This window comes from Acanthopagrus latus, chromosome 4 (genome assembly GCF_904848185.1).
Source record: "Acanthopagrus latus isolate v.2019 chromosome 4, fAcaLat1.1, whole genome shotgun sequence".
NCBI lineage: Eukaryota > Metazoa > Chordata > Actinopteri > Spariformes > Sparidae > Acanthopagrus > Acanthopagrus latus.
In genome coordinates, this window is record NC_051042.1 from 3,841,697 (window position 1) to 3,863,786 (window position 22,090).

The 22,090-nt window shown below is 42.6% G+C and overlaps 3 protein-coding genes across 12 annotated transcripts in view; 1 reads left to right on the plus strand and 2 right to left on the minus strand.

The window, feature by feature from the left end:
- Positions 1 to 425: 425 nt before the first annotated feature.
- On the minus strand, positions 426 to 8,043 carry LOC119017644 (aromatase). Its single transcript, XM_037094468.1, has 10 exons — positions 7,638 to 8,043; positions 5,268 to 5,811; positions 5,018 to 5,168; positions 3,770 to 3,924; positions 3,520 to 3,684; positions 3,258 to 3,372; positions 3,053 to 3,164; positions 2,788 to 2,950; positions 1,862 to 2,103; positions 426 to 1,010 (listed from the first exon to the last, which is right to left on the minus strand). The coding sequence occupies exons 2-10, from the start codon at positions 5,461 to 5,463 to the stop codon at positions 750 to 752; spliced, it is 1,560 nt and encodes a 519-aa protein (XP_036950363.1). The 5' UTR covers positions 5,464 to 5,811; positions 7,638 to 8,043; the 3' UTR covers positions 426 to 749.
- Positions 3,374 to 16,431, plus strand: gldn (gliomedin). Of its 4 annotated transcripts, none has more exons than XM_037094465.1 (13): positions 3,374 to 3,401; positions 3,529 to 3,622; positions 3,804 to 3,977; positions 7,655 to 7,833; positions 10,915 to 10,966; positions 11,053 to 11,070; positions 11,213 to 11,311; positions 11,833 to 11,934; positions 12,518 to 12,634; positions 13,125 to 13,208; positions 13,308 to 13,433; positions 13,575 to 13,725; positions 13,862 to 16,431. In XM_037094465.1, exons 4-13 carry the CDS (start codon positions 7,810 to 7,812, stop codon positions 14,325 to 14,327), a joined length of 1,239 nt encoding a protein of 412 aa, XP_036950360.1. In that variant the 5' UTR covers positions 3,374 to 3,401; positions 3,529 to 3,622; positions 3,804 to 3,977; positions 7,655 to 7,809; the 3' UTR covers positions 14,328 to 16,431. The 4 variants fall into 4 exon arrangements, with proteins under 4 accessions (XP_036950360.1, XP_036950361.1, XP_036950362.1 ...); XM_037094466.1 differs by having other exon boundaries at positions 3,804 to 3,970; XM_037094467.1 differs by lacking the exons at positions 3,374 to 3,401; positions 3,804 to 3,977.
- Positions 16,432 to 16,625: 194 nt separating this feature from the next.
- The window catches only part of dmxl2 (Dmx-like 2), a 49,636-nt gene continuing 44,171 nt past the window's right edge, over positions 16,626 to 22,090 (minus strand). For all 7 annotated transcript variants that reach the window (XM_037094457.1, XM_037094462.1, XM_037094460.1 and 4 more), the window contains 7 exons: positions 21,799 to 21,859; positions 21,494 to 21,621; positions 21,329 to 21,406; positions 20,404 to 20,495; positions 20,273 to 20,325; positions 19,954 to 20,171; positions 16,626 to 18,543 (listed from right to left, as the gene is read on the minus strand). In XM_037094457.1, coding sequence (XP_036950352.1) covers positions 18,334 to 18,543; positions 19,954 to 20,171; positions 20,273 to 20,325; positions 20,404 to 20,495; positions 21,329 to 21,406; positions 21,494 to 21,621; positions 21,799 to 21,859 — 840 coding nt within the window. In that variant the 3' untranslated portion in view covers positions 16,626 to 18,333. The remainder of the gene's footprint in view (positions 18,544 to 19,953; positions 20,172 to 20,272; positions 20,326 to 20,403; positions 20,496 to 21,328; positions 21,407 to 21,493; positions 21,622 to 21,798; positions 21,860 to 22,090) is intronic.

Genomic DNA, 22,090 nt, shown 5'->3' on the forward strand with positions numbered 1-22,090 from the left:
AGGACACCAGTAGAACGGGTCTAGTGAAGAATTTAAAAAACAGAGAACAGAGGAATTTCTACACCACTTGCTACTTTTTGATTTAGAAAGTGCTCCTAACATTTTCTAGTCTAAATTTATGTGATTACATCTAAACTTAATAAAACAATTTGCCTTTAACAGTCACTTTTTTAAATTACATTTAAATGTACCATCTTCTTCTGTTATACCTTCAATGTAAATGACACATTTAATGGAATTTTCTGTAATGTTGAGTCAAGGTGTATAAGTCAGATCATTATATGTGTTATTTATTATAGCAGATAGAAAAACTGAAATACATTACTTTTACGTAGATCAATTAACGTATGTTAATGGAGAAGTTCCCCATAACGTTATATGTGATGAAAGATTAAACACAAGGTTTCTGTACAAGTCTAAATTTAATGTAATCAGGCTCAGGTAATTCATTATTCAACAACATCATACTGGACGAATTCTAGATGGGACTAGATAGAAAATGTTTATGCAATTAGTTTATTCTGAGTGCATGAAAAAAAGGACAAAACAAAACACTGGCACAATAATTTACATTTACTTCAGTATTAGCACGTCTACATTTACGAGTCACGGAGAGGATTTGAAATAATACAACTATAATACACAGAAAATATAAAAGTCAGCTTTGTACAGTCACAAGATAATACAGGGGAAGAAGATAATATAGTGTGTGTATGTACTCTGTTTGAATGCATCAGTACAAGTGAGCCTCAGAGCGTCTGCCAGCTGCCTCTCTGTCTGGGTAAGAATCTCATGCTGAGATGAGATTCTGCCTCCTGCTGATGCTCTACAGGCTGCTGGGAGAGGTTGTTGGTCTGTGGGAGGCAGTCCAGGGTCAGGCCCTCATGGGGGCAAACAGAGTACTGGGAGAGCAGCGTTACCAGGATGGATTTCATCATCACCATGGCGATGTGCTTACCGACGCAGGCGCGGGGGCCTGACCCGAACGGCTGGAAGTAGCGGCGAGGAGCCTGAGGCAGGACAGAGGAGAGGGTTAGAGAAACCATCTTTCTATAGCATTAATATTCATGACATAAAGGAAAAAAAGCTATGTTTAGATATAACTTATCAATATTTTGATGCTTCATCAGGACTGTGGTGCAGAGGTCTTATGACTGTTCTCACCCTGGTCACTCACTGTTTGAGCTCTTGCCCTCAGGGAAACACTACTGATGTCTGAAAACAAGGACTAGTAGATTCAGGAGCAGCTTCTTTCCTGACACAGTAACAGTTTTAAATGAAGCTAAACTTATTTTTTAATGATGCAGTTTGCACTGACTGACACTAAGCACTTTGCATTATCTGCTGTGTTTTTATGTTTTAGGAGATACATCTGTGTGTAGGTGTTGGTGTGGTGTGTGTATTGTGTGAATGTTTTGCATTGAATGAAGTGTGGAATTAGTTTTTATGATTAATGAGGCACCTTACTGGAGCAGCTCTCCAATTTTGTTGTACTTAATGCACGAATGTTGTACTTAAATGCAATGACAATAAAAGCATTCTATTCTATTCTATTCTATTCTATTCTATTCTATGAGACTTTTTTGTCTGTAGCAATTTAAACAAACAGCCGACTAGCTGATCAGATTCTGATTCGGAGTCCTGATGAGTGGACAGGAATATGTGACATCAGCTTTTCCAGCTGAGCCCCGCCCACTTCAGACCAGTGAGAAAAGCAAGAATTAGATAAGAAGAGAAAGTGAAACATCCCAAATTGTTCTTAAAATTGCATCTTCACTTTTGTTACCATTGTCCATAGTGAAAATGTTGGATGACAAAATAGGCTTTAAGGACTAATGAATTTGCATCTGCATCAACTCACATTTTTTTCGAAGTTTTCAAGTCTGAATTCGTCGGGTTTGTTGAAAAACTCTGTGCGGTGCATGTGGCCGGTGTTCAGAATGATGTTTGTTCCCTTCGACACCCTGTAGCCATCTATGATGTCATCAGACAAAGCTCGGCGCATGGTGAAGTCCACCACAGGGTGGAACCGCAGGCACTCGTTGATGAAGCTCTCCAGCACATGCAGCTTCTGAGGGTCCCCGTTCTGAAGCTGTCTCTCACCTACAGCGAGACGATGGTAGAGATGTAATAACTGTTAGACCTCTACTAAACAGTTTCAGCAAGAACTAACATGACATCACGACATGATGATTATTGCAGGTTTGATGTGTGCTATTAGTTCTAGCTAGCTGTCCCTAACAAACTGGCAACTGAGTGTATAAGCTGACTTTTATTTTGATCTTTAACTTTCTATCTTGTTATTATCACACAGGATGCCTGTTAAAATGCATCTTTGATGTGCAGCAGATTATACGGGAACTCATTTTGTTTCCAGATGTAGAAATTCTCATCCAGATCTGACAAAAAGCCAGTCACATGTGAACATGTAATTCATGTGTGAACATTTTCATTTCTTATGAGGTACACTTGTTAAAACATCCTGTAAACATGTGACATTATCTTCTTTTAACATGTTCAAATTTAAAAATCACATAGGAAGATACAAATTTCACACAATTTTAATGAGACATGTTTTTTTTCCTGGTGCGAAATAAAGTTTGTCTTGTGAAAATTTTCATGTAACATCATTTATTATTTGTATGTTAAAATTTTAGTTCACTAAAACTCAATATTTTCATCAGGGATTTCTTCCACTTTTTTTTTTCAATCTAGCATTGGTAGATAGCCCTAAATCTCGACTATGTATTATAGGTGTCGGTGTCTTAAAGTTCTCTCGCCACTTGCCGATAACTGTGTCTATCTCCTGCAGCAGCTGCAGCTCCACGTCTGGATGCTGTTTGAGCAGCAGCAGCATGAAGAAGAGGCTGATGGACAGAGTGTCTGGTGCTGCGATCACCATCTCCAGCACACACTGCCTCACATTCTCTGCAGACAGTTCGCCGTGGTTCTGAAAACGCACACATCGACGTCTGGGTTAGAGGAAGTGCTGAGTATTTACAAAAAAAAAGAAGAAGAAAGGAAATGGTGTTTATTCAATTCTCAAACTGACCTGTGCGAATATGAGCTCTGCAGTGAAGTTGATGTTGTCCAGTTTATCAGCCTGCTCCATATCTCTCCTCTTCTGTTCGACAAGACTCTCTATGGCATCCTGCAGCTCCTGGCTGGGAGATAACAGATATATAACACTTGAATGCAAAACACAATCAGGCCAAAACACTTACACACGTGCGAAGAAGATGTATAAAATGACTCACGCTGCTGCCTTGTGCCTCTGGTGAATCCAGCCGAACTTGAAGTAAATGTCTGGTTTGATCAGCACAGTCTGCCAAGTGTCAAAATACTTCTGGATCTTCAGCAGCAGCTCTTTCTCTGGACACAGAGTTATTAACAACACAGTGGTGAGATAAAAGCACTGTAACTTCACTGACCCAAACTAAATGTGACTGATCCAACTTTCCAGACAAATAGATTTGTTGATTCACAACTTCCATGATAACATGAATTTTGCCTACTCACCATTCACAGGTGTACCCAGGAACAGTCTGTTGGAGATGTCTACCACGGTGCAGCGCAGCAAACTGAGGACGTCCACCTGATCCAGACCGTCCAGGTTGTCGAGGTGAGTCTGTGTGGAGGAGACGCAAACCTCCACTGTCTGCTGCAGGCTGGGGCCGGTCAGGGCTGACAGAGAACAACAAGGGTTTATGATCCGAGTCTATAATAACTGGATTAACCACTAAGGTGGATTCAAAGGTTAAAATTGTACCTTTGGTGTAATAGGTGCGTATCTTTTTCCACAGATTCACGTTGTTGTTAAATATGATGCCTCTCTCATTCATGCCGATGCAGCTGAGTCCCTGTCTGCTCCCGAACCGTGACGTGTACTGTGCATTCTTCAGAACATGGTGCACTGCTGACGCCCTAGAAAATACAAAATACATGGAACAGAACAGAAGTGAATGAATAAGTAAGCGGTCAGTATGATGATTCACAGATATATATGAACTAATCCAAACTAATGTTGAGTAGTTACTGAGTAGTCCCTCACTACTTCACGATTACGACAGTTAGTTTCTGAGTGCATTGCCATAATCATGACGTAATGTGGGATAATAACAGCTATTCACAATTAGTTTATATCTCACATATACTTTGTCACACATTCAAAATCCTTATATCCACATGTTCACTGAATTGTGCAGAATATCATGATATAGGCCACGCCCATTTTCGCCTACTGTGTTTTTCTGCAAATTCGCCTACTTTTTCGAACTCCTCCCAGGCAATTTCAACAATTTTGGCAGATGACCACTGGGTGGATATGCAACCACTAAGTGTTGCATATCTCCACCTTGGTCTGTCTAAATGACATGAAACCCAGGTGACTACTTCCACATGAGCCCCTATGGCTCTATGAAAAAATGATAAATTTACATTTTCGAACTCCTCCTAGGCCATTTGACCGATTTGCACCAAACTTTGCATGAAGCATCTGCGGATGAATCTTATCAAAAACTTTCACCTACGTCACAACTGGTGGTGTGGTCCATTTTGATGCTTGGCCATAAAACCATCAACTCATTATAACCTCCACATACAATTTGCCATCTGCTCCAAATTGCTCAAACATGAAGAGGGTCTTGCCCTGAATACATCTACGTAGCACACCCCGATGGCAGCATGCGCTGATCTGCGTGGTCTGCGAGGGCCCGTTCAATGCTGCTTGCAGCTTTAATCTTCTATTTAGTCTTCAAATTAGATTTATACAGAAATGACTCATTAATGATTCATTAACTACTGTTCCTGATTTATTGCTCTGTAACTCCTTAGTAAATACTCCCATTTTTGTGTACCTTATTTAAAGTGTTAACAAATCACTAAACACTGTGAAAAAAAATAAATGCCACTTCAAAATTAGTTTAAACAAATGTATAAAAGTTGCAGAGAACAGAATTTACAGAGCTTACACTTGGAGTGACTCTGATTTTATTCATTAGCAGTGACTGTTACCGACCTGCTGAGTATGAGGGTTTCCTCCCCATTGATCCAGACTCTGACGATGTCTCCATACTTCTTGTTGTAGTAGTTGCTGGCTGTGCCGATGCCGGTCCAGCTGAATCTCAGATATGACAGAAGTGGCCCCAAGCCCAGACAGAAAGAAGGGCCTGTTGTGGTAAATGATCATAGAGTTATGATGATGAAAGAACCGACAGCAGCTCCAAGACAAAAGTAATTAAACCCTGATAAATGATCGTTGGACCTACCTGGTACAGATTTCTTCTCCCTGCTGTTCCAGGCCACCAGCAGCAGACAGATGAGCAGTATTAAAGTTCTGGTCACCACGGAGATGCCCTGTGCTCCCACAGCAGAGGCATTGTGGGACATGGGGACCAGGTCTGCCACTGTGGTGTCCAAACCCACTTGAGGCATCATCCGTTCACAAGCAGAGATCAGATCCATAAGAAGGCAGGCTAAAACACGGCTGCACAAACTTGAAATGAAGATGATGAGCGCTGCCTCAGCAGTCGGGGCTTCCTCTTTATATGTGGTGTGAGCTGACTACCAGCCAGGTCAGGCTGATGCAAGAGCCACAACAGAGGAGAAAAAAATCGTAAACAATAGTTGAAACCTTGACGGGTTGGATTTGCGCCTGTGTCCTTGAGCGAACAGGACGTAGTTCAGTGGGTGCACGTTGTGGTGCGATCAAATGTTGGAGCAAGTTTCTATCATGGGTTGTATTTGACATTTTGGTGAGACTCAAGGTTTGACCCTCCTTTGAACATCAGAGGAAGAATCTGTTTGGAAATCCTACAAAAAAGAAAAAAAAAAAAGAAAAATCTGGAGTAATTAAATTCACTGCTTTTCCACCAAACATCCACACTTCAGGTTTTCTTTGATTTCTGAAGAGGAAAGCTGAAATTGAATGGTCCCTTTCAAAAGCGCTCACTGTCATTACAATCCATAAAAGTTCCCTTTGCTCATGGAAAACAATTTGTTGGGATTATCTAAAATGTACAGTATTTGTGATTGTTGCCACCAGCAGATGGAGAAGCAAAGCTGGGAGGCATTACTCAGGGTCTTTTAATCTAACAAATGATATAATGATGATATACACTGACCTTTATGATAATATTATTATTACAACACATGTTTTGTAGCAGCTCACTCACTCAGGGCTGTTGCTACTCTTGAAATCCTTCTGAATTTTGAAGGGAAATTGGGGGGGCGTCAAACGGGGACTTAAAGGCAGTTAGGGTGCACAGCTAAGACCAGAACTAAGAATTACATTTGCATCGCGCCAAGGTTTTCGTGCCTGGCTCTAGATTATATTTCAGACTTGAGGAATATTTGTGTTGTTTAAATGACCTGCCAGAGGAAATAAGATTGTGTGAGTCTCATTTTGAGTCTCTTCCCTGAGGTGAAAGTCAAAGGTGCAGGCCACCTCTGAAACGAACACTGACATGGACGTGATGTCTTGGGAAAAGATCTGGAACTATATCTTGGTTTATATCTTAAGGGATGCTACGGCCTCACTGAGGATGGAAGATGGTTTGATGTCTTTTGTTATGAGCTCCACGGTTCCGTCATGACGTGGTATGTGTGGTCCTTCGCAAGCACTGTGAGCCATTCGAGACGGGTGACATACACATATAGATTAAAGTGCGTTGTTAAACTCCAAGTGGATTTATTTATTTATATTATTGAGCAGTTTGTGACAAAGCCAGCGCTGTCTGACTTTATCTCTGCCGTCGTTCATTTGGCTCATTCTGCATAAAGAGCTCTGTGAATTCACTCACCGCCCACGTTCGAGTCCAAGAATGTGAACTGTTGAAGTGAGCGCCTGTGTGCCGAGGCCCTGCCCTGATAACCACGTCCTGTGTGACGGCTCAGATTGTTCTGCATGATTAAGCAGAGACAGAAGTTAATGTAACCTTGTCTCTGGGCTCTGTTGTTGTGGTCAACCGCATCTTTGTCTCAGCCGCGTGTGTGGGGAGTTGTTCAGGAGTGAACAAACAAGATTGATAGAAAGCTGAAATGTCAGAAGATGCATGAACAGAGTGTATTAACTCCTCTTTCCCCGTTCACTTTCACATCCATACACCCTGAGTATAGAGAGGGGGAAGTCCCACACTGTGGAAGGAGTCTCTTAAATGATGTGCTTCAGTATAGATGCAGTAAAACAGTTGACACACTGTGACAGAGATGATAGTTGGCTTTTGTTCTGCCCAAATGCAGCCTCTGGATGTGACTAATGAGTCCTCAATAATGAAGTGAAAAGAAATGTATTTGTCATATTTACATCTTTATTCTTGTTTTTAAGAGCTGATGTGTAGCTTTACTGTTTGTTCCATCAATATACTCACATAAAAAAAAACTTCATAATACACTTAATAATATATATATATATATATATATATATATATATATATATATATATATATATATATATATATATATATATATATATATATATATATATATATATATATATATATATATATATATATTTTGTAATTTTGTGTATCTTATTTATTGGCCCTCTCTGATTTTCTTTATTATTTCATTGATTAATTTTCCGTTCTTTGTTCTCAATAAGTTTGTTGAGTTGTGAGATTACTGTAAAATAATAACACCTCTTTTAAACTTGAAGTATCCTGGAAACAAGGAGAAGAGTCTGGTGGGAGGATAGAGGACACGTGAGGCCATCAGGCCGTCCTTGGCCTGCAGCAGTAAGACGGACATGGACGTCTCCGCCATGTGGTGAGAAGAGAGATAAGGCTGCTTTTCCTGCAGCTGCACCTCAGGATGGAAGAAACAGAACCAGAGAAGGTCAGTAAGAGACCAGAGGTGGAGAAGATTCTGAGGGCATGAGGACTTATTTACACCACACGGTTCATGTTAATGGATTCACAGCACAGTGAATGAGAGGCAACAAAGAAACAACCTCAGAATGTACGTACATACATCTACACATCTGCTGGAGCGACTCAAGCTGTCCAACAACAGGCTGTCAGTGACCTACAGCCTCGGGCAGGAGCCCTTCACAACAGACCTCAATCTAACAGTAATGTTGGATGTCTGCTTTTTATGTGTGTGTGTGTGTGTGTGTGTGTGTGTGTGTGTGTGTGTGTGTGTGTGTGTGTGTGTGTGTGTGCGCAGGAGTTATATGGGGCACAATATGGTTGCAAGAGCATGTACAGTAGGCCACCGACATGAATCCAAAGGAAACCAAAGAGGCTAAGTTCAAATGAAAATTCATTTTTTAAGCAAAAATCTTCACTGTAGCTGCTCAGCTCGGAGCTTTAGTGCGACCCCATCTGAAATAGGTGAATGAGCTTCACCATGTAAGTGTAATGCAAGTAACATCTCTCTGAGTCAATTCCAAAAGTCGTGGCTGATGGCAGACGAGCTGTATGAAGCCATTTTAGGTTGATTTTTTTTTTTAACGTTTTAAAACGAGTCCCCAGCTACTTCAGCTGCTGAAGAGAATGCTGCAGGACTGTTTTCCTATAAAACTCCAGAGATGTTTCATGGACCACGAAACTTGAGTAGACGATAACTGAAGTTTCACTTTAGGGTGAACTTTCCCTTTACGTCAGAAGAGGCAGTACCAACTCACAGTCACAGTGAGGAATGCCTTAAATGCCTGCAGCTGGTATGTTTTCATCTCAACTGTCATTTTTCGGTTGGAATGTCACTTTTCTGGCCTTAATCAAAGCAATGGAAATGGGTCATTGTTGCAGTTGGTGGATGGAGGCTGTGAAGATGTGACAAGGACGAGCGCCGAGGGGGAAACATGAACGGAGGATGTACATGGATTGGATAAGAGAGTGCACAAACCATTGGAAACTATAGTGATGTTAATGCAGTCGGATTTATTCTAATACGAGATTGGATCTGTTGTCGTAATAATAACAGTAATGTGCACAAGTATGTAAACACGAGTGACCAGTCAGTTTGTCTGGTGTAATGTATGCACTTATTTATGTGAGTGCTTTTGTGTGCACATCATTCATATGTGCATGTCCCGCTGTGTGTGTGTGTGTGTGTGTGTGTGTGTGATGTCAGCCTGCCCACGGCGGTGCAGTAGAATGGGTCGTGCTGAATATAAATCAGGTGACTGAACAGGCGGGGGTTTCTTCCCAGACAGGCCCAGAAGATTGTGTAATGCCCACTCCTACATTACTGGTCTTCATGGGCACGTACACACACACAAACACAGCCCCTTCTCCACTTGGCGAACAACACAACGAGCACTGTATCTACCAGTCTGCCCCCAGATAGACCACCGTGGTGGAGCTCAGGCACTGAAGCTGTCTGGAGTCCACTTGGAGCTTTCAAATAATCTCAACAGGACCTTGAATTTTCTCCTTCCTGTTGGATTCATTTGGCTTTTGTTGATTTTATTAGATTTTTGGTGGCAGGTTCTTTGGCCACAAGGTCATAAAACTTGACTGGACTTCTTTTATCCACCTTTGACTTTTGTTCTTTTTTTACTGCTGTGCTGGGATTGTACTCCCCTCTGAATGAGGCTGGTGGGTGACCCTCAGAAAAGAGGAGGTGAAGTGGTAACCATGTGGATCCCGACCCCCAGCATGACTCTCCCTCAGCGGATGGTGCTGTACGGGACGTGCGTTGTGGCACTGATGAACTCGGTGGGCCTTCTGGTGCTCATGGTCCAGCATAATCAGCAACGTGTCAGGCTGGAGCAGACAGAGGTGAGGCTGACGGAGGTGGAGGAGAGCTCAGTGGTGGAGTTCCTCCAGGAGGTCCCAAGGGGAGCGGCGGGGCTGCGGGCCAACCCTCCCCAGTACCAGTACTCCAGGAATAAGAGAAGCGAAGAGCTGGAGAAGGAGCTGCAGCAGGAGCTTCATCATGAGGAGGGACAGGAGGTCGATCAGCAGGAGGCCAGCCAGGAGGTGGGAGAGGAGACGGAGAAGAAGATGAAGCACGGGACGAAGCACAAGCACCGGCACAGTTACCACAAGGCACACGTGCAGGATGACATGATGATGATGATGACCTACTCCATGGTCCCGGTGAGACGAGAGCTGCTGGTGGAACAAATGAGAGAAGGCAGATTTGAAAAGTTCACAGTCTGTATCATGTGTTAGTTTTTTGTTGCTGACTGATACTCAGTCACCAGCCGGTTAAACTGGCCTTCTTGTGGCGTGTGACTGAAGATGTCATGTCCAGAAATACTGGTCGGTCACATATTGTTTACTTAGGGTTAGACAAGTGGAATAGTCTAAACTTCTGTTTAAATGTCAGGAGACTGAGTAATGAGGAAGAACCTGAGCACAACACAACAGAAGGCAAATGTTCCATCATTATGTAATCTCCATCTCTGCTCCACAACCATTCAGAGACAGATATTGGTCATTTTACTTGAACGTTACAAACAGGTAACAGCTGTTTCATAAACCCTCCTAACAGTGTTTAAAGAAGGTAAATTAGCTCGATTGGCTACAAAAATATGTTTCTTATCATGTGAAATATATTTTCCTAAAAGAAGTTCAACATCTTAATTAAACTTAGACAAGTTTTATCTCTTTGATTATGAAGTAAATGTGGATCTGCATTCAGATTTGTCCCCTATAAACCTCTCTGTCACTATGTTGTTCTGTCTGACACCAAACGTTCCTGTAAAGTAACGGCTGACTGAAGCTCCGGCTGGCGGACTGATACCACTCGTATCTGCTTTTACATCTCCACTACAGACACACTGATAAAGAATGAACCGACATGTGTTTTGTCCTGTCGTTGGTAGTTGCTCCAAGCCGTCCAGTTGTATTTGTAGTTGCGACCCAGGAAAAAATACACATCCAACCTTTTTGAAATATAGTTTTTTTTTTCTGCCATAACTTGATGCATCACAGTGTTTTAACTGTGTTCATATTTTCCCTTCAGATCAAATTATTGATCGACATTTGCAACAGCACCAAGGGAGTCTGCATAGCCGGTATGTCTTTTCTATTTTAAACTACCAACTCACGTCCAATATGTCTTCTTTTCTATTATCTAACATCTTTGAACCTTGTGTTCCAGGACCTCCAGGACCGCCTGGTAAGTGAACTCTCAATCCTTCATCCGAATTTAAAATCTGGCCACACTGGATGCCTCCTTTGTAGTGTACTGACCCATATCTTTGCTGAATGTATTTTCCACTCAGCCCATGGTGAAGATTTTTTGTGTTACTGTCCTGCAGGTTTGCCTGGTGCAGACGGTCTCCCCGGCCACAATGGGACTGATGGCAGCCCAGGACTGAGTGGACCGCCTGGGGCTGACGGGAAAAGAGGGAAAAAAGGTAAGGGCCCGGTGAAGCTCTATTTTGGCTTAACTCACCATTCATTTGTATTATTACCTCAGGCACTGATGGCCATTTTAGTGAAGAACTACTGGTACAATGTGACAGTCAAAGGGTTGAGTGTAACCTGGGGTTAAATCACCGAAACACACAGACACAACAACACACACACGCAACGACGCAGCCATACAAACACACTCAGTGTCCTGATCCACCCATGTGTCATAACGACGTCAGATTTTATTCACAGTGGGTTCTTCCTATGATTCATGAATGACTGAAGAGTCTGAAACAGCTGCCCTTCTCTCATATTTGCAGATAATATTATTCTGCTCTGCGGTTTCGGGCTTCAGCTAAATGATCCGGAAATATTCTCCCACTTGGCTCTGTTCTCCTCCACAGAGGAGGGCATGATTCACCCGAGCAAGTCAATGGAATACTTCATGGTATTAACAATAGGGGAAAGTGAATTGAGTTTATGAATGCAAACTTAGAGCTGTTTTGCATAATGTCCTCCACAGGGCTGCTGGGTGACAAAGGAGAGCCAGGTGAAAAAGGAGAGAGGGGAGAGCCTGGTCCACCTGGAGAGATGGCAGAACCATCCAATGATGTCATTGTCGAGGGCAAGTAGAGCTTCACACTCTGAACTAAAAGGTCCCGAATTGTAAAAAGTAAGATTTCCATGTTTTGATTTTTAATTAAAAAGCAGGTCTGTTGATACGTTGGGCAAATTTAAGTTCAGGAATCTGTATCAACTGTAATCGTGCCTACAAACAAGCCTGACGGAGTTACGTAAGGTTGTGATGTCACAGCTATACAGTCACGGCCCTCAAACAGGTGTGGTTTCAAAAACATGACACATGGTGGGTGGTGCTTGCTCAGGCCTGTGATAGCTGACCAACCAGAGCAAACAGAGCTGTTCTGGAGGAGGGCATTGAGGAGACAGGAGCTAAAAAGGAAGCATTCTGACAGAGGGTGAGAGGAGGTGTGGGACAGTCTGAGGAAGTGATGTGTTAACTGACTGTAAGGCATGTAAACATTTTCTAGTAGACAGACAAAATCAAACTATGAACCCAAAAATGAGCCTACGGGAACTTTTTCAAATGATTCCTCAAACAATGCCCAGGTGTGGAGCATCAGATCGGATCAGAATACATCTACATTTCATTGAGAGAGATAATATGTTGTCCCTTTTTCTTTGTACAGGTCCTCCTGGTCCTCCAGGACCTCCTGGGCCCATGGGCCCTCCTGGGCCACCGGGCCCTCAGGGGCCTCCCAGAACAAGGCACCACAGAGCCAACCTTCAGGCGGCACAGACCCTTGGTGAGAGGACTTAATGACCCATATCAAAAATACTACCTTCCTCAGCAGATAGTTTGCTCTGTCATAGAGTTGTCAATTTCTGTTTTATCTGAACACTTAAATGTATGATATGTATCATGTCTGGCAACTAGATCCATGTTTCCTCTACTTGAGTTGTCTGTTTAAATTATTCCAAACGCATCCAACAGTGTTCAAACTCAGAGCAGTCTGTGTTTGTTTAGTTCCATTTGTTCACCTGTCAATGGCATCATATCCCAATCAGAGAGGGAGGAAGTGAGGAAGAAGTCAGCGAATGCATCTAAACGTAATTTTAATAAAGCTTAACACACAACCTCGTCCATGAACATTTCACCTCAGATTTTTATCAGCATTGATGGTTGCTTCGAGGAAGATCACATACTGTGATTGAAAGCTCCAGAACAGCTACAAGATGAAACGTGTGGTGAGGCTGTTTTGTGTCAGACACACTGAATACCTATGTCTCTAACAGGGCTGCTACATGCAATCCCAAATGATGACACCTCGCCTGTAAAGGAGGCTGTGAAACTACACGACAAGCCTGCAAAGAAGAGTGGTGAGTTTTCAGAGAAGTGTGTCTGCAGTTCATGTCTGATATTTGCCGTGTGGTGGAGACGTAAAGCATCTCAGCTTTTCGTTATCTCTTTCTCCCCAGAGTGCATCATCAAGTCTCTGATCAACCCCAGGAATGTGGCAAAGATGGAGAGCACGTTTGGAACATGGATGAAAGACACTGCCCGCCTGAACGACGAGAGGATATGGGTGGCCGAACACTTTTCTGGTAGGTTGGTCATAGAGAACAACAGAGATATTAATCTCAACCAAATGTCAAGGCTTTGTGTTTCAAAGCAAAGAAGGCACGTTAGACTGCAGGATCTCAAGATAATCTTGTATCGTGAACATTTTGCTTGTTCTTGTCCAGGCCGCGTGGTGAAGCAGTACAAGAGCATTGCCTCCTTCCAGAACAGCAGCAGTGACATTGTGGATGTGAGAAAGTTCTACCAGGGCTGCGGACACACTGTCCACAACGGCTCCTTCTATTATCACATCGCTGGCACTTCCAGCATCGGCAGGTAAGTCGACAGTGTAATGTTGACACCTCACCAGGAACTCTCCCCCCATTGGTCCAGCCATCCAAGTCCAGAGGCCCCAAGTGGCAGAAATTACATACTGTACCTTTTAACTACTTGATGCTTTGTTTGTTCGCAGATATGACTTTGAAACCAAGAGGCTCCACACTCTCACTGTAGACAATGCTCTGCACCACAGCCTCGCCTACTTGCTCCACAATTCTAAGACCTACTTCAAACTGGCAGCGGATGAGAACGGCTTGTGGCTGATCTTTGCCTCCAGTTTGGACGAGACCATCATGGTGGCCCAGCTGGACCAGAAGACCTTCTCCGTCACATCCTACGTAAACACCACCTACCCCCGCACAAAGGCCGGCAACGCCTTCATCGCCTGTGGCGTCCTGTATGTCACTGACACCAAAGACACCAGAGTCAGCTTCGCTTTCGACCTGCTGAAGGGAAAGCCGGTCAATGTGACCTTCGACCTGAGGTCTCCCGGTGGAGTGCTGGCAATGCTCTCCTACAGCCCGAAGGACAGACACCTGTACGTGTGGGACCACGGCTACGTCAAGCTCCACGTGGTTCACTTCATCTCTGACGAGTGACGATCAGTCTGAACGTGACAGACATGACTGTTATACAGTGAGAACTGTTCACTCCGTCTTTGGACACTGATACACGTCAGTCTCAACTTCATCATCCTGTGAGCAGTGGTTCTCAAACTGTTTCATGTCAAGGACCCATAAACTGACACAAATTAGACCATCGGACAGAGTGAAAAGATTTTACTCCTGGGTCCCCTTTTAATAAGACTTACTTTTATTTTTATTCACAGGAAGTGAATGAAACCCCTGACCAAAATAATCAACCTTTCTGTTACTGTATTACTTAAAGACAGACTCCGGCAACTTTTCTACTTCCCCCCCTTCCTTGTGCTCGTTGCCAAGTTACGAAGCCTTCAGACCAAACGTGAGGCAAATCATTTGTGTGTCTAGATCACATACAATGTCAGTGAAGACTTCATTGTCATTTGCTCCGGGTGGTGTGAATGACGCGAACGTGCAGTCTTCGCATTATTCGCTTGTGTTTAAAAAAAATGAATTCAAGCAATAATTTTGCATGTCGCTGTGTCGTGAAAGCCTGTCGGCGTTGACATTAACACTGACATTATGACGATGATATCCTGATTCATGATCAGCAATCAGTGGAGACTAATCTTGGCCGTTTGCAGACATCGAGAGCTGTATGATAACACATCTACTGGTACCAAGACAGGACAAAAATGAACTGGTGTGGAGGAAAGGAAGTGAGGAAGTTGGATGACCTGGTAAGTCATGGAAATGTGTCTTAGCACAGCAAAGCCCTGATAAACCCGAATCATTCAGGGAAAAACATTTCAAAAGTTGTTTGCTTGTCATCTGGCCTCAGTCTCTGTATACATGCCAGTCACAGTTACTATTAATTGCTTTAAACACACCTTTTAAGAACCTGCCACTCACTGGAGACAGATGGAGCGGCGCTCCGCAGCTGAGAACAGTTCACCGGTCAGCCTCAGGTGACGCTGGAAGCTGCAGTCATCCACATGCTGCTGCAGATGCTGAAATTCACCCAGTTGTGTGACGTGCGAGTGAAGCAAATAAAATGAACACTCCTGCAATCAAATCTGCGTGTCTAACATGAGGTCAATATTTTCTTCCCATTTGGTCTGAATGCACCATTAGCAACATGGCTCGTGCTCGCAGCCTGACAAATGTCCAAAGCAAAACACAACTGCAGTATCCCAGTCTGCCTTCATACAGCACTCTCTTCGCTGTCTTTGCTTCAGTGGGGTTCAACTGATTTTGCAGTGTGAGGTTCCACAGTTGTTACAGTTCTTACATAGTTACCTGGGGAGAGTGACTGGGAAAAACAAGGCCTGTTCCTGTTTCGCAATGGAAAGGTAAACCAAAAAAAGTTCAACTTTGTCACTTCAAGAAACACGATGACAAACTATGATAATGAGCTTTGGTCATGGGTTTCATATCATTTTTTATTAAAAAAAAAAAATCATCTAAAAGCAAATGTTTTATCCCTGGGATAAAATCAAATGGGGGACAATGCTCTAATTTGAGGAGTTCTTGACATACAACATTTTAAGAACCACAGCATTCTAACCATGTGATTGCTTGTTACACGTCACCGTTTCACTGAACAGAATCAGTTTTGGCTAAATAATTTTTGTGATATTGTCAAAAATAAAATGTTTTTTCTTTTTATGAACGGAAGTCCTGAGGTCAAGAGATTTTTTTTTTTCTAAATTGTTTTCTCTCCTGTGTTTATGACTTGGTGAACTGGTCAAGGAAAAACTGTTTAGCTAGTATACTCTTTGTCAGCTCCTTAAATTTACTTCCATCTCTTGAAAACATTTTTCATTGTTTCACACATTCAGTTTTTTGTATTTATTTCAGGGAAAAAATGTTTTTCCAAAAAACGTAAGGGTCTTAATAATTGTCGTGGCAAATGTTTCTTCCTACCAGCTCTCAAGTCGTAAACACAAAGGGGAAAATTTTAGATCACACCTGGAGGGATCCCCAGAAAGTAATAAAAAATAAATAAAATCCTCACTTGCTCTTCAGGGCTTCCATATATATCTTATTTGTAATGTGAGTGACTAATTGTGTGAAAACGTTTCATCATTTTGTATCAATTGATTCATAATTTGTACAAATTGAACTTCTCTGTGGCTGTTGTAATGTAATGTAGCGTATTTGCATGCCGCTTATCGTTGATGTATTTTTATATGGATGTACTTGTTTATCCCTCCTGTTATTCTGTACATACAGACAGCCCATCCTCCACTGTCATGAAGCAGCATGGTCCTCTCATTCCTCTGAAAAGAAAACAACAGTGGCAAATCACCCTGATGAAATAAAAAGAATTTATTCACTTTACAAAGGTAAAACTCTGACCATGACCTGTTCTCTCACACACCTCCAGGCTCAAGTGCCCTAGTAAGCGTCTACCCATGATATTGGCTTCTTTTGCATTATTACATGCACACGCACATACACACCAGACACCAGTAGGACCATCGGTAAAACACTTAAGATACATACAGTACACATAGTGGGCAGAAAGAGGGAGAGAAACACAAATCTCTTTAATAAATACCATACATACACTTAACAAAAGTTACAACTAATCCAGCTGGTATGATACAAACCAAAAATAAAGAAATGCTTTAATGTTTGTACAAGCTGTTGTGGTATTTCATATATATATATTTATATTTATATAATTTATATATTAAAACTATTTCAAACGTTTTACTACTAGGCCAAATAAAGCCAGACATTCATTTGTATATAACAGTTTCTTCTTCAATAACCTATTTATTTGAAATAAACTTTTAGTGTCTCCAGAATTTGAGTGCAAATATCTATTCCTTATGGATGAAACGGTAAAAACAACTAGCGAGGTAACGCACACTTACATACAGTAGACTGTGTTGCACATCTCCCAGTCAGATACAGTAGAACCCCTTACATTCCTAAAATAAAAGGCAATAAGTTAAATAGTTTTAAAAAGGAATGGACAACCAAAACAAACACAAACATATAAATAATTTAAATAATAAAATTAAAAAAAAAGACAAATTCAAGACTATATTGTGCAAAACCAGAAGTGAACCTTTGTGTTTCTGCTCTGGGTTGGTGGGCGCTCGGGTTTGAACCAGACAAGTGGAAACATTGAAATCACAGTCACAGGAATAAAACACATCATCTTCCAAACAGGAATGTTCTAGCAGTGAGTCTGCCACACAAACAGGCATTTGAGGGCAGGTGGGCGGGCAGGCGTACAGATGGCAGACACAGCAGAGTGGGACAAACACTCTCGGGCCAAACCGGGCCGAACCGGGCCGGGCCCAAACTGGGAGAGGCCGGAGTGAGTGGTGGGCAGCCAGTGAAACAGGAAGTGTGTGTGGGGGGGATTGGGGTCACTACAGGAGCAATGCACCATCAACTCTTCCATAAGGGCCGAGAAAAGCCGGGCAAAAAGGCAGGGGGGCAAAACCATTGAAACAAAATGCAGATTCCAACAACTTGATTCACACTGGAAACCACTGACTTAATAACAAACCACAGTGCTGGTTACAGTAGATGCTAAGAGATTTTCAGCTGTGGGCACAAAATGACGACAGTTACACACTTTTAAAATTTTTGCTTGAGCACTTTTACAGAGCACTATCAATAGACCTGTGATTGCACCGCGTAACGAGAACAGGACATGCATAGCTTCCCTATGGACACACTCTAAGAGTAGAGATTCTTCAATAAAATTACAATAAATCTAGCTTTAAAATCAAGTATGATACCTTTTGCTTGTAACTTTTGCTTTCAGCCTTTGGGGAAAAAAAATATTTGCAGCTCCATTTCTCATTCTGGATACGATTTACATGAAGTGTAAACCCATGAACACTGCACACAGTGAAAGAGGCCAAAAGCATGGTGATCTTTTGACTAACTCCTCCCCTTCACTTACACTATTAATGCCTAGCGAGTGTTACAAGTTGTATGTGTTTTTTTCTTTCTGTCTCTTTCCTCTTTGGACCCTCAGAAGTGGAAGTAGGTGTTACAGGATGTCGACCAAGCTGCTGGGGATGTTGTAGCGGTCGGGGAGGACCCTCATCTTCAGGGTGCCGTCTGCTCCGCAGGTGAAGATGCGGTTGCCGGGACGCGTCTCCACCTGCATGACGCCGGCACCGATGTTGCGGAAGATGGACTGCTTGGCGTGTTCGGTGCTAAAAGAGTGCATGAGGCCGTGGCCAGCTAACTTCCACACCTTGAAATAGAGAAAGCACAGAGAGGATAGAATAGGTGTTAAGTTTCTTTTTTCACACCAGCCTACTGATCTCTTCTTCCGTGATGTAGAGCCTGCTGCTGCGACTGTCAAAGGCAATTTGAAAGTGGTGTCACTTTCTCAGTGGTGTAAAAATTACTTTGTACAAAACAAGTCTGTTTCTGTTCTTTATCAAACGGCTCACATTTTAAAACAGTCGATAATCAAGCTGACAAATGTCTCACCAGAAGCAGCATGGTATAATGTGCAGCACTCAGGCGGCACAGTTGTGGCATTTTGATTGAAAACGTGTCTGATGTCGAGATCAGACTCTGTAGCCCTGATTTTCCACTGACAGTTTTTGGGGTTTGCAACTAAAGCCCCCAGATCAGAGACAAGTCATTGTTTGGGTGGTGCTTGAACTAGAAGAGAACTTTTCAAAGACGTGATCTGACAGCTCGCCGATGCCTTGACGACGCCCAAAAGATATAAAGCAGCCAATGAAAGCATAGGAAGTTGAGAATGAAAGACAGAAGACGACCAGAACACAGTAGGCTGCTGAGAACAGACATCTGAGAAGTGTCACTCTGCTGCCACTTCACTGATTCTATGACCAGCAGCAAACGCACAGAAATAATAGAATAAAGCTTAAAATGCACATTTACAGAAGCCCTGAGGGGCAAGTGGGGACTTTTCTTTCTGGCGATCCATTTGTTAACTGATCGGAATTATTTTCTCTCCTCTGTTTATGACTTGAGATTTTGCCAGGATCATTTTTCAAAGCTTCTTCATCCCATCTGTGGTTTTCAAGTGTGAAACCGAGCAAAATTTCTCCTGATATTTTTTTATTATAATAAATTTCACTTGGCTTCACATATGAAAGAAAAAGTCTCTTAAAGATTTTTGTATTTTTAGAGGAAACAGACAACAGCTCTCCCCCCTTTTAAAACCCCTCCTTTTTAAAAAAAAGGTTCACAGATGAAAGGAAATTGAGGAATTTAGATTATTTTGGAAAATCAGTTTTTGTACTTAAGTTAATATGAGTGACTCTTAAAATATTTGTGTGTTTGTGTGTGCTTCCATCTCCCCACCAGCCCTGTGTGTGTGTGTGTGTGTGTGTGTGTGTTTTGTTTTGGTCTGAGATGCTGCTGCTCTGGTACAATATCTAGGAGAGTGAATGTTGTATTTCAGCTTTAACTGTCACTGAGTCCAACTTTTATGAGTTACATTTGCTGCCTGACAGCATTATGAGCTGTACATGTGCAGACTGGGTATTTGACTCTGACTTGACTTTCTCTCCTCTCTCCCTGATTTCAAAAAGAATAAGACATAAATCCTTAGTACAAACTCAAAATGCGTCTGTGATGTGTTTTGGCAGGTCTGCGTGTGTGTGTGTGATGGAGCATGCGTCACCTTCATGTTGCCCTCTGCAGAGCCGGTGACGAAGAAGTCCTCGAAGGCATCCAGTGCGAGGGCCTTGATGGCTGAGTCATGGGCCTGGAAAGTGTGGAGCAGCTGCCTCTGGCGGATGTCGAACACGCACACAAAGCCTTTTCTGCCTCCGGTGATCAGCAGCTGCTGTTTGGGAGCGTACTGCAGCACAGTGGCCCCGTTCTCATGGCAGGGGAACGCTGAATGAGTGGGAGGGACGAAATGCCGAATTAGATCACAAAAGATGTAGAGGGGAAAGTCCTTAAAAGAGGCTTATTCAAAGACATTTATAATTTCTTACCATGGACCATGGTATTGCTAGGTGAAATCAGAGTATCCCAAAGGCAAACATTTCTGCGGGAGAGGTGAAACAAGGGTGATATTAGTGGGTTAATGAGAGATGCAGAGCTGTTTGACAGTGCAGACACCGACCTGTTATCATTGGACTGTCCGGCGGTGGCGATGAGGCTGGAGGACGTGATGAAGGCGAAATCACCACAAGTCTTAGTGTGACACTGCCAGCTCTGTCAGCAGGAAACAAACATATTCATTTTAATGTAACATATTTTGCAGATAAATATAAATAGTGGGTTTATCAGGTATCTGTGCCTGAGTATTTATGAGTATTTATTCTTCTGACAACTTTTGACTTTTCTCCCAACGTTTGAGCAAAAGTATCTGTACGTTCTCCTTATAGCTCTAAAACAGACTTGTTACTTTAGTTTGATGTATTTGAGGGGAATTACAGATTTTCTTTATTTTGCCTCATTGCACGCTGCCTTCCCAGACATAGCGAGATGAAAAGACATCAGAAGACAGAAACAGACAGAGAGGGAACGGAGAGAAAAGGCGTGTTAGTGCCTCATATCTGCAGAGACCTGCAGCCCTCTGCCTGGATTTTCTTACTTTCTCACTTTGTTGCTGCTCGGGACGTTTTAACATCCCAACATGCGTCTATGTGACGTCCTGGGAATGAGACTCAACAATCAACTATCTTTGTGGTGCGTTCAGGAACGGCTGGGACAAATCCTAGTGATTCTACCTTTAACCTTTATAATCTTTGAATTATATTAATGTGACGTGAGCTTTAGTTAGCTCTGCTCAGAAATGGCTGGTAGAAATATCTTTGGAGGGAAACTTTTTACTTTAATACATTTCAGAGCCTGTAAATATTTACTTTTACTTAAGTAAAGAAGTCGAATAAGTATTTACAAGCGACTGTACTTCTTCTAGAGGAAAGAATATGCGCACTTTTGCCACCTCTGATATTATGTTTTCGTCTTTTGTTGTCTAAAGATGTATATTTGTGTGCTTGGGTGGTGATTGAAGAGGTGGGGGAAGCAGGAAGTGACCTCACCAGGTAGGGTTTGGGGTTGGAGGAAGTCTGGTTGACCTGCCAGAGACTGAGGAAGCCTTCTCCGTCAGCAACCCCACACTGCAAGAAGAGCTCAGAGCAGTCAGAACAATCACACCAGATAGACAAAACACAGACTCTGCAGTGTGTGCGTGTGTGTGTGTGTACCTTATTGCCCTGGGAGTTGAAATAGAGCCGGGTGACTCTTGCGTTGCCTGCTTGTCTGAAGCAAATGAGCTGCTGAGGTCTGTTCCATTCAAACATTCTCACACTGCCGTCCTGAGCTCCCGTCATGTCTGACGCACACACAAACGTGCACGCACGCACGCATGCACACACACACACACACACACACACACACACACACACACACACACACACACACACAGGAAAGTCAGATGAGATGAAATAAACCAAAATCACTCAATTTCAAATGTATGCTGGTGATCACAGGGTCCAGAGTGGGCACTTACAATACTGATAGATGGGATGAGACGTCATTCTCTTCACGTTATTCAGATTTCTCTTCATAATCTGAAAAAAAACGTATCATAATGTCCAGAATGTTATAGTTGATATAACTGTAATTTTTAGCAGGGATGAGTGAGTGCATCATTGTCTGTATCCGTGCTGAATGGGCGGTGCTTAAACTGGAAATGGGTGTGGCTAGCAACCTAAGCCTGTAATTGTCATGCGTTGATCATAAGTTAAATATATATACTATTCATATTTACTACATTTACAATTCATCTGAACACTGTTCAC

Excerpts from the sequence above, each read along its gene's own strand:
- LOC119017644 (XM_037094468.1), bottom strand. The coding sequence starts at position 5,463 with ATGGATCTGATCTCTGCTTGTGAACGGATGATGCCTCAAGTGGGTTTG. Across the intron at positions 3,925-5,017 it reads GAAACCCTCATACTCAGCAG|GGCGTCAGCAGTGCACCATG; the intron begins GTCGGTAACAGT and ends TGTATTTTCTAG. Across the intron at positions 3,373-3,519 it reads CCTGGGTACACCTGTGAATG|AGAAAGAGCTGCTGCTGAAG; the intron begins GTGAGTAGGCAA and ends CTCTGTGTCCAG.
- gldn (XM_037094464.1), top strand. The coding sequence starts at position 9,531 with ATGAGGCTGGTGGGTGACCCTCAGAAAAGAGGAGGTGAAGTGGTAACC. Across the intron at positions 11,312-11,832 it reads CGGGAAAAGAGGGAAAAAAG|GGCTGCTGGGTGACAAAGGA; the intron begins GTAAGGGCCCGG and ends TGTCCTCCACAG. Across the intron at positions 12,635-13,124 it reads TCAGGCGGCACAGACCCTTG|GGCTGCTACATGCAATCCCA; the intron begins GTGAGAGGACTT and ends TGTCTCTAACAG.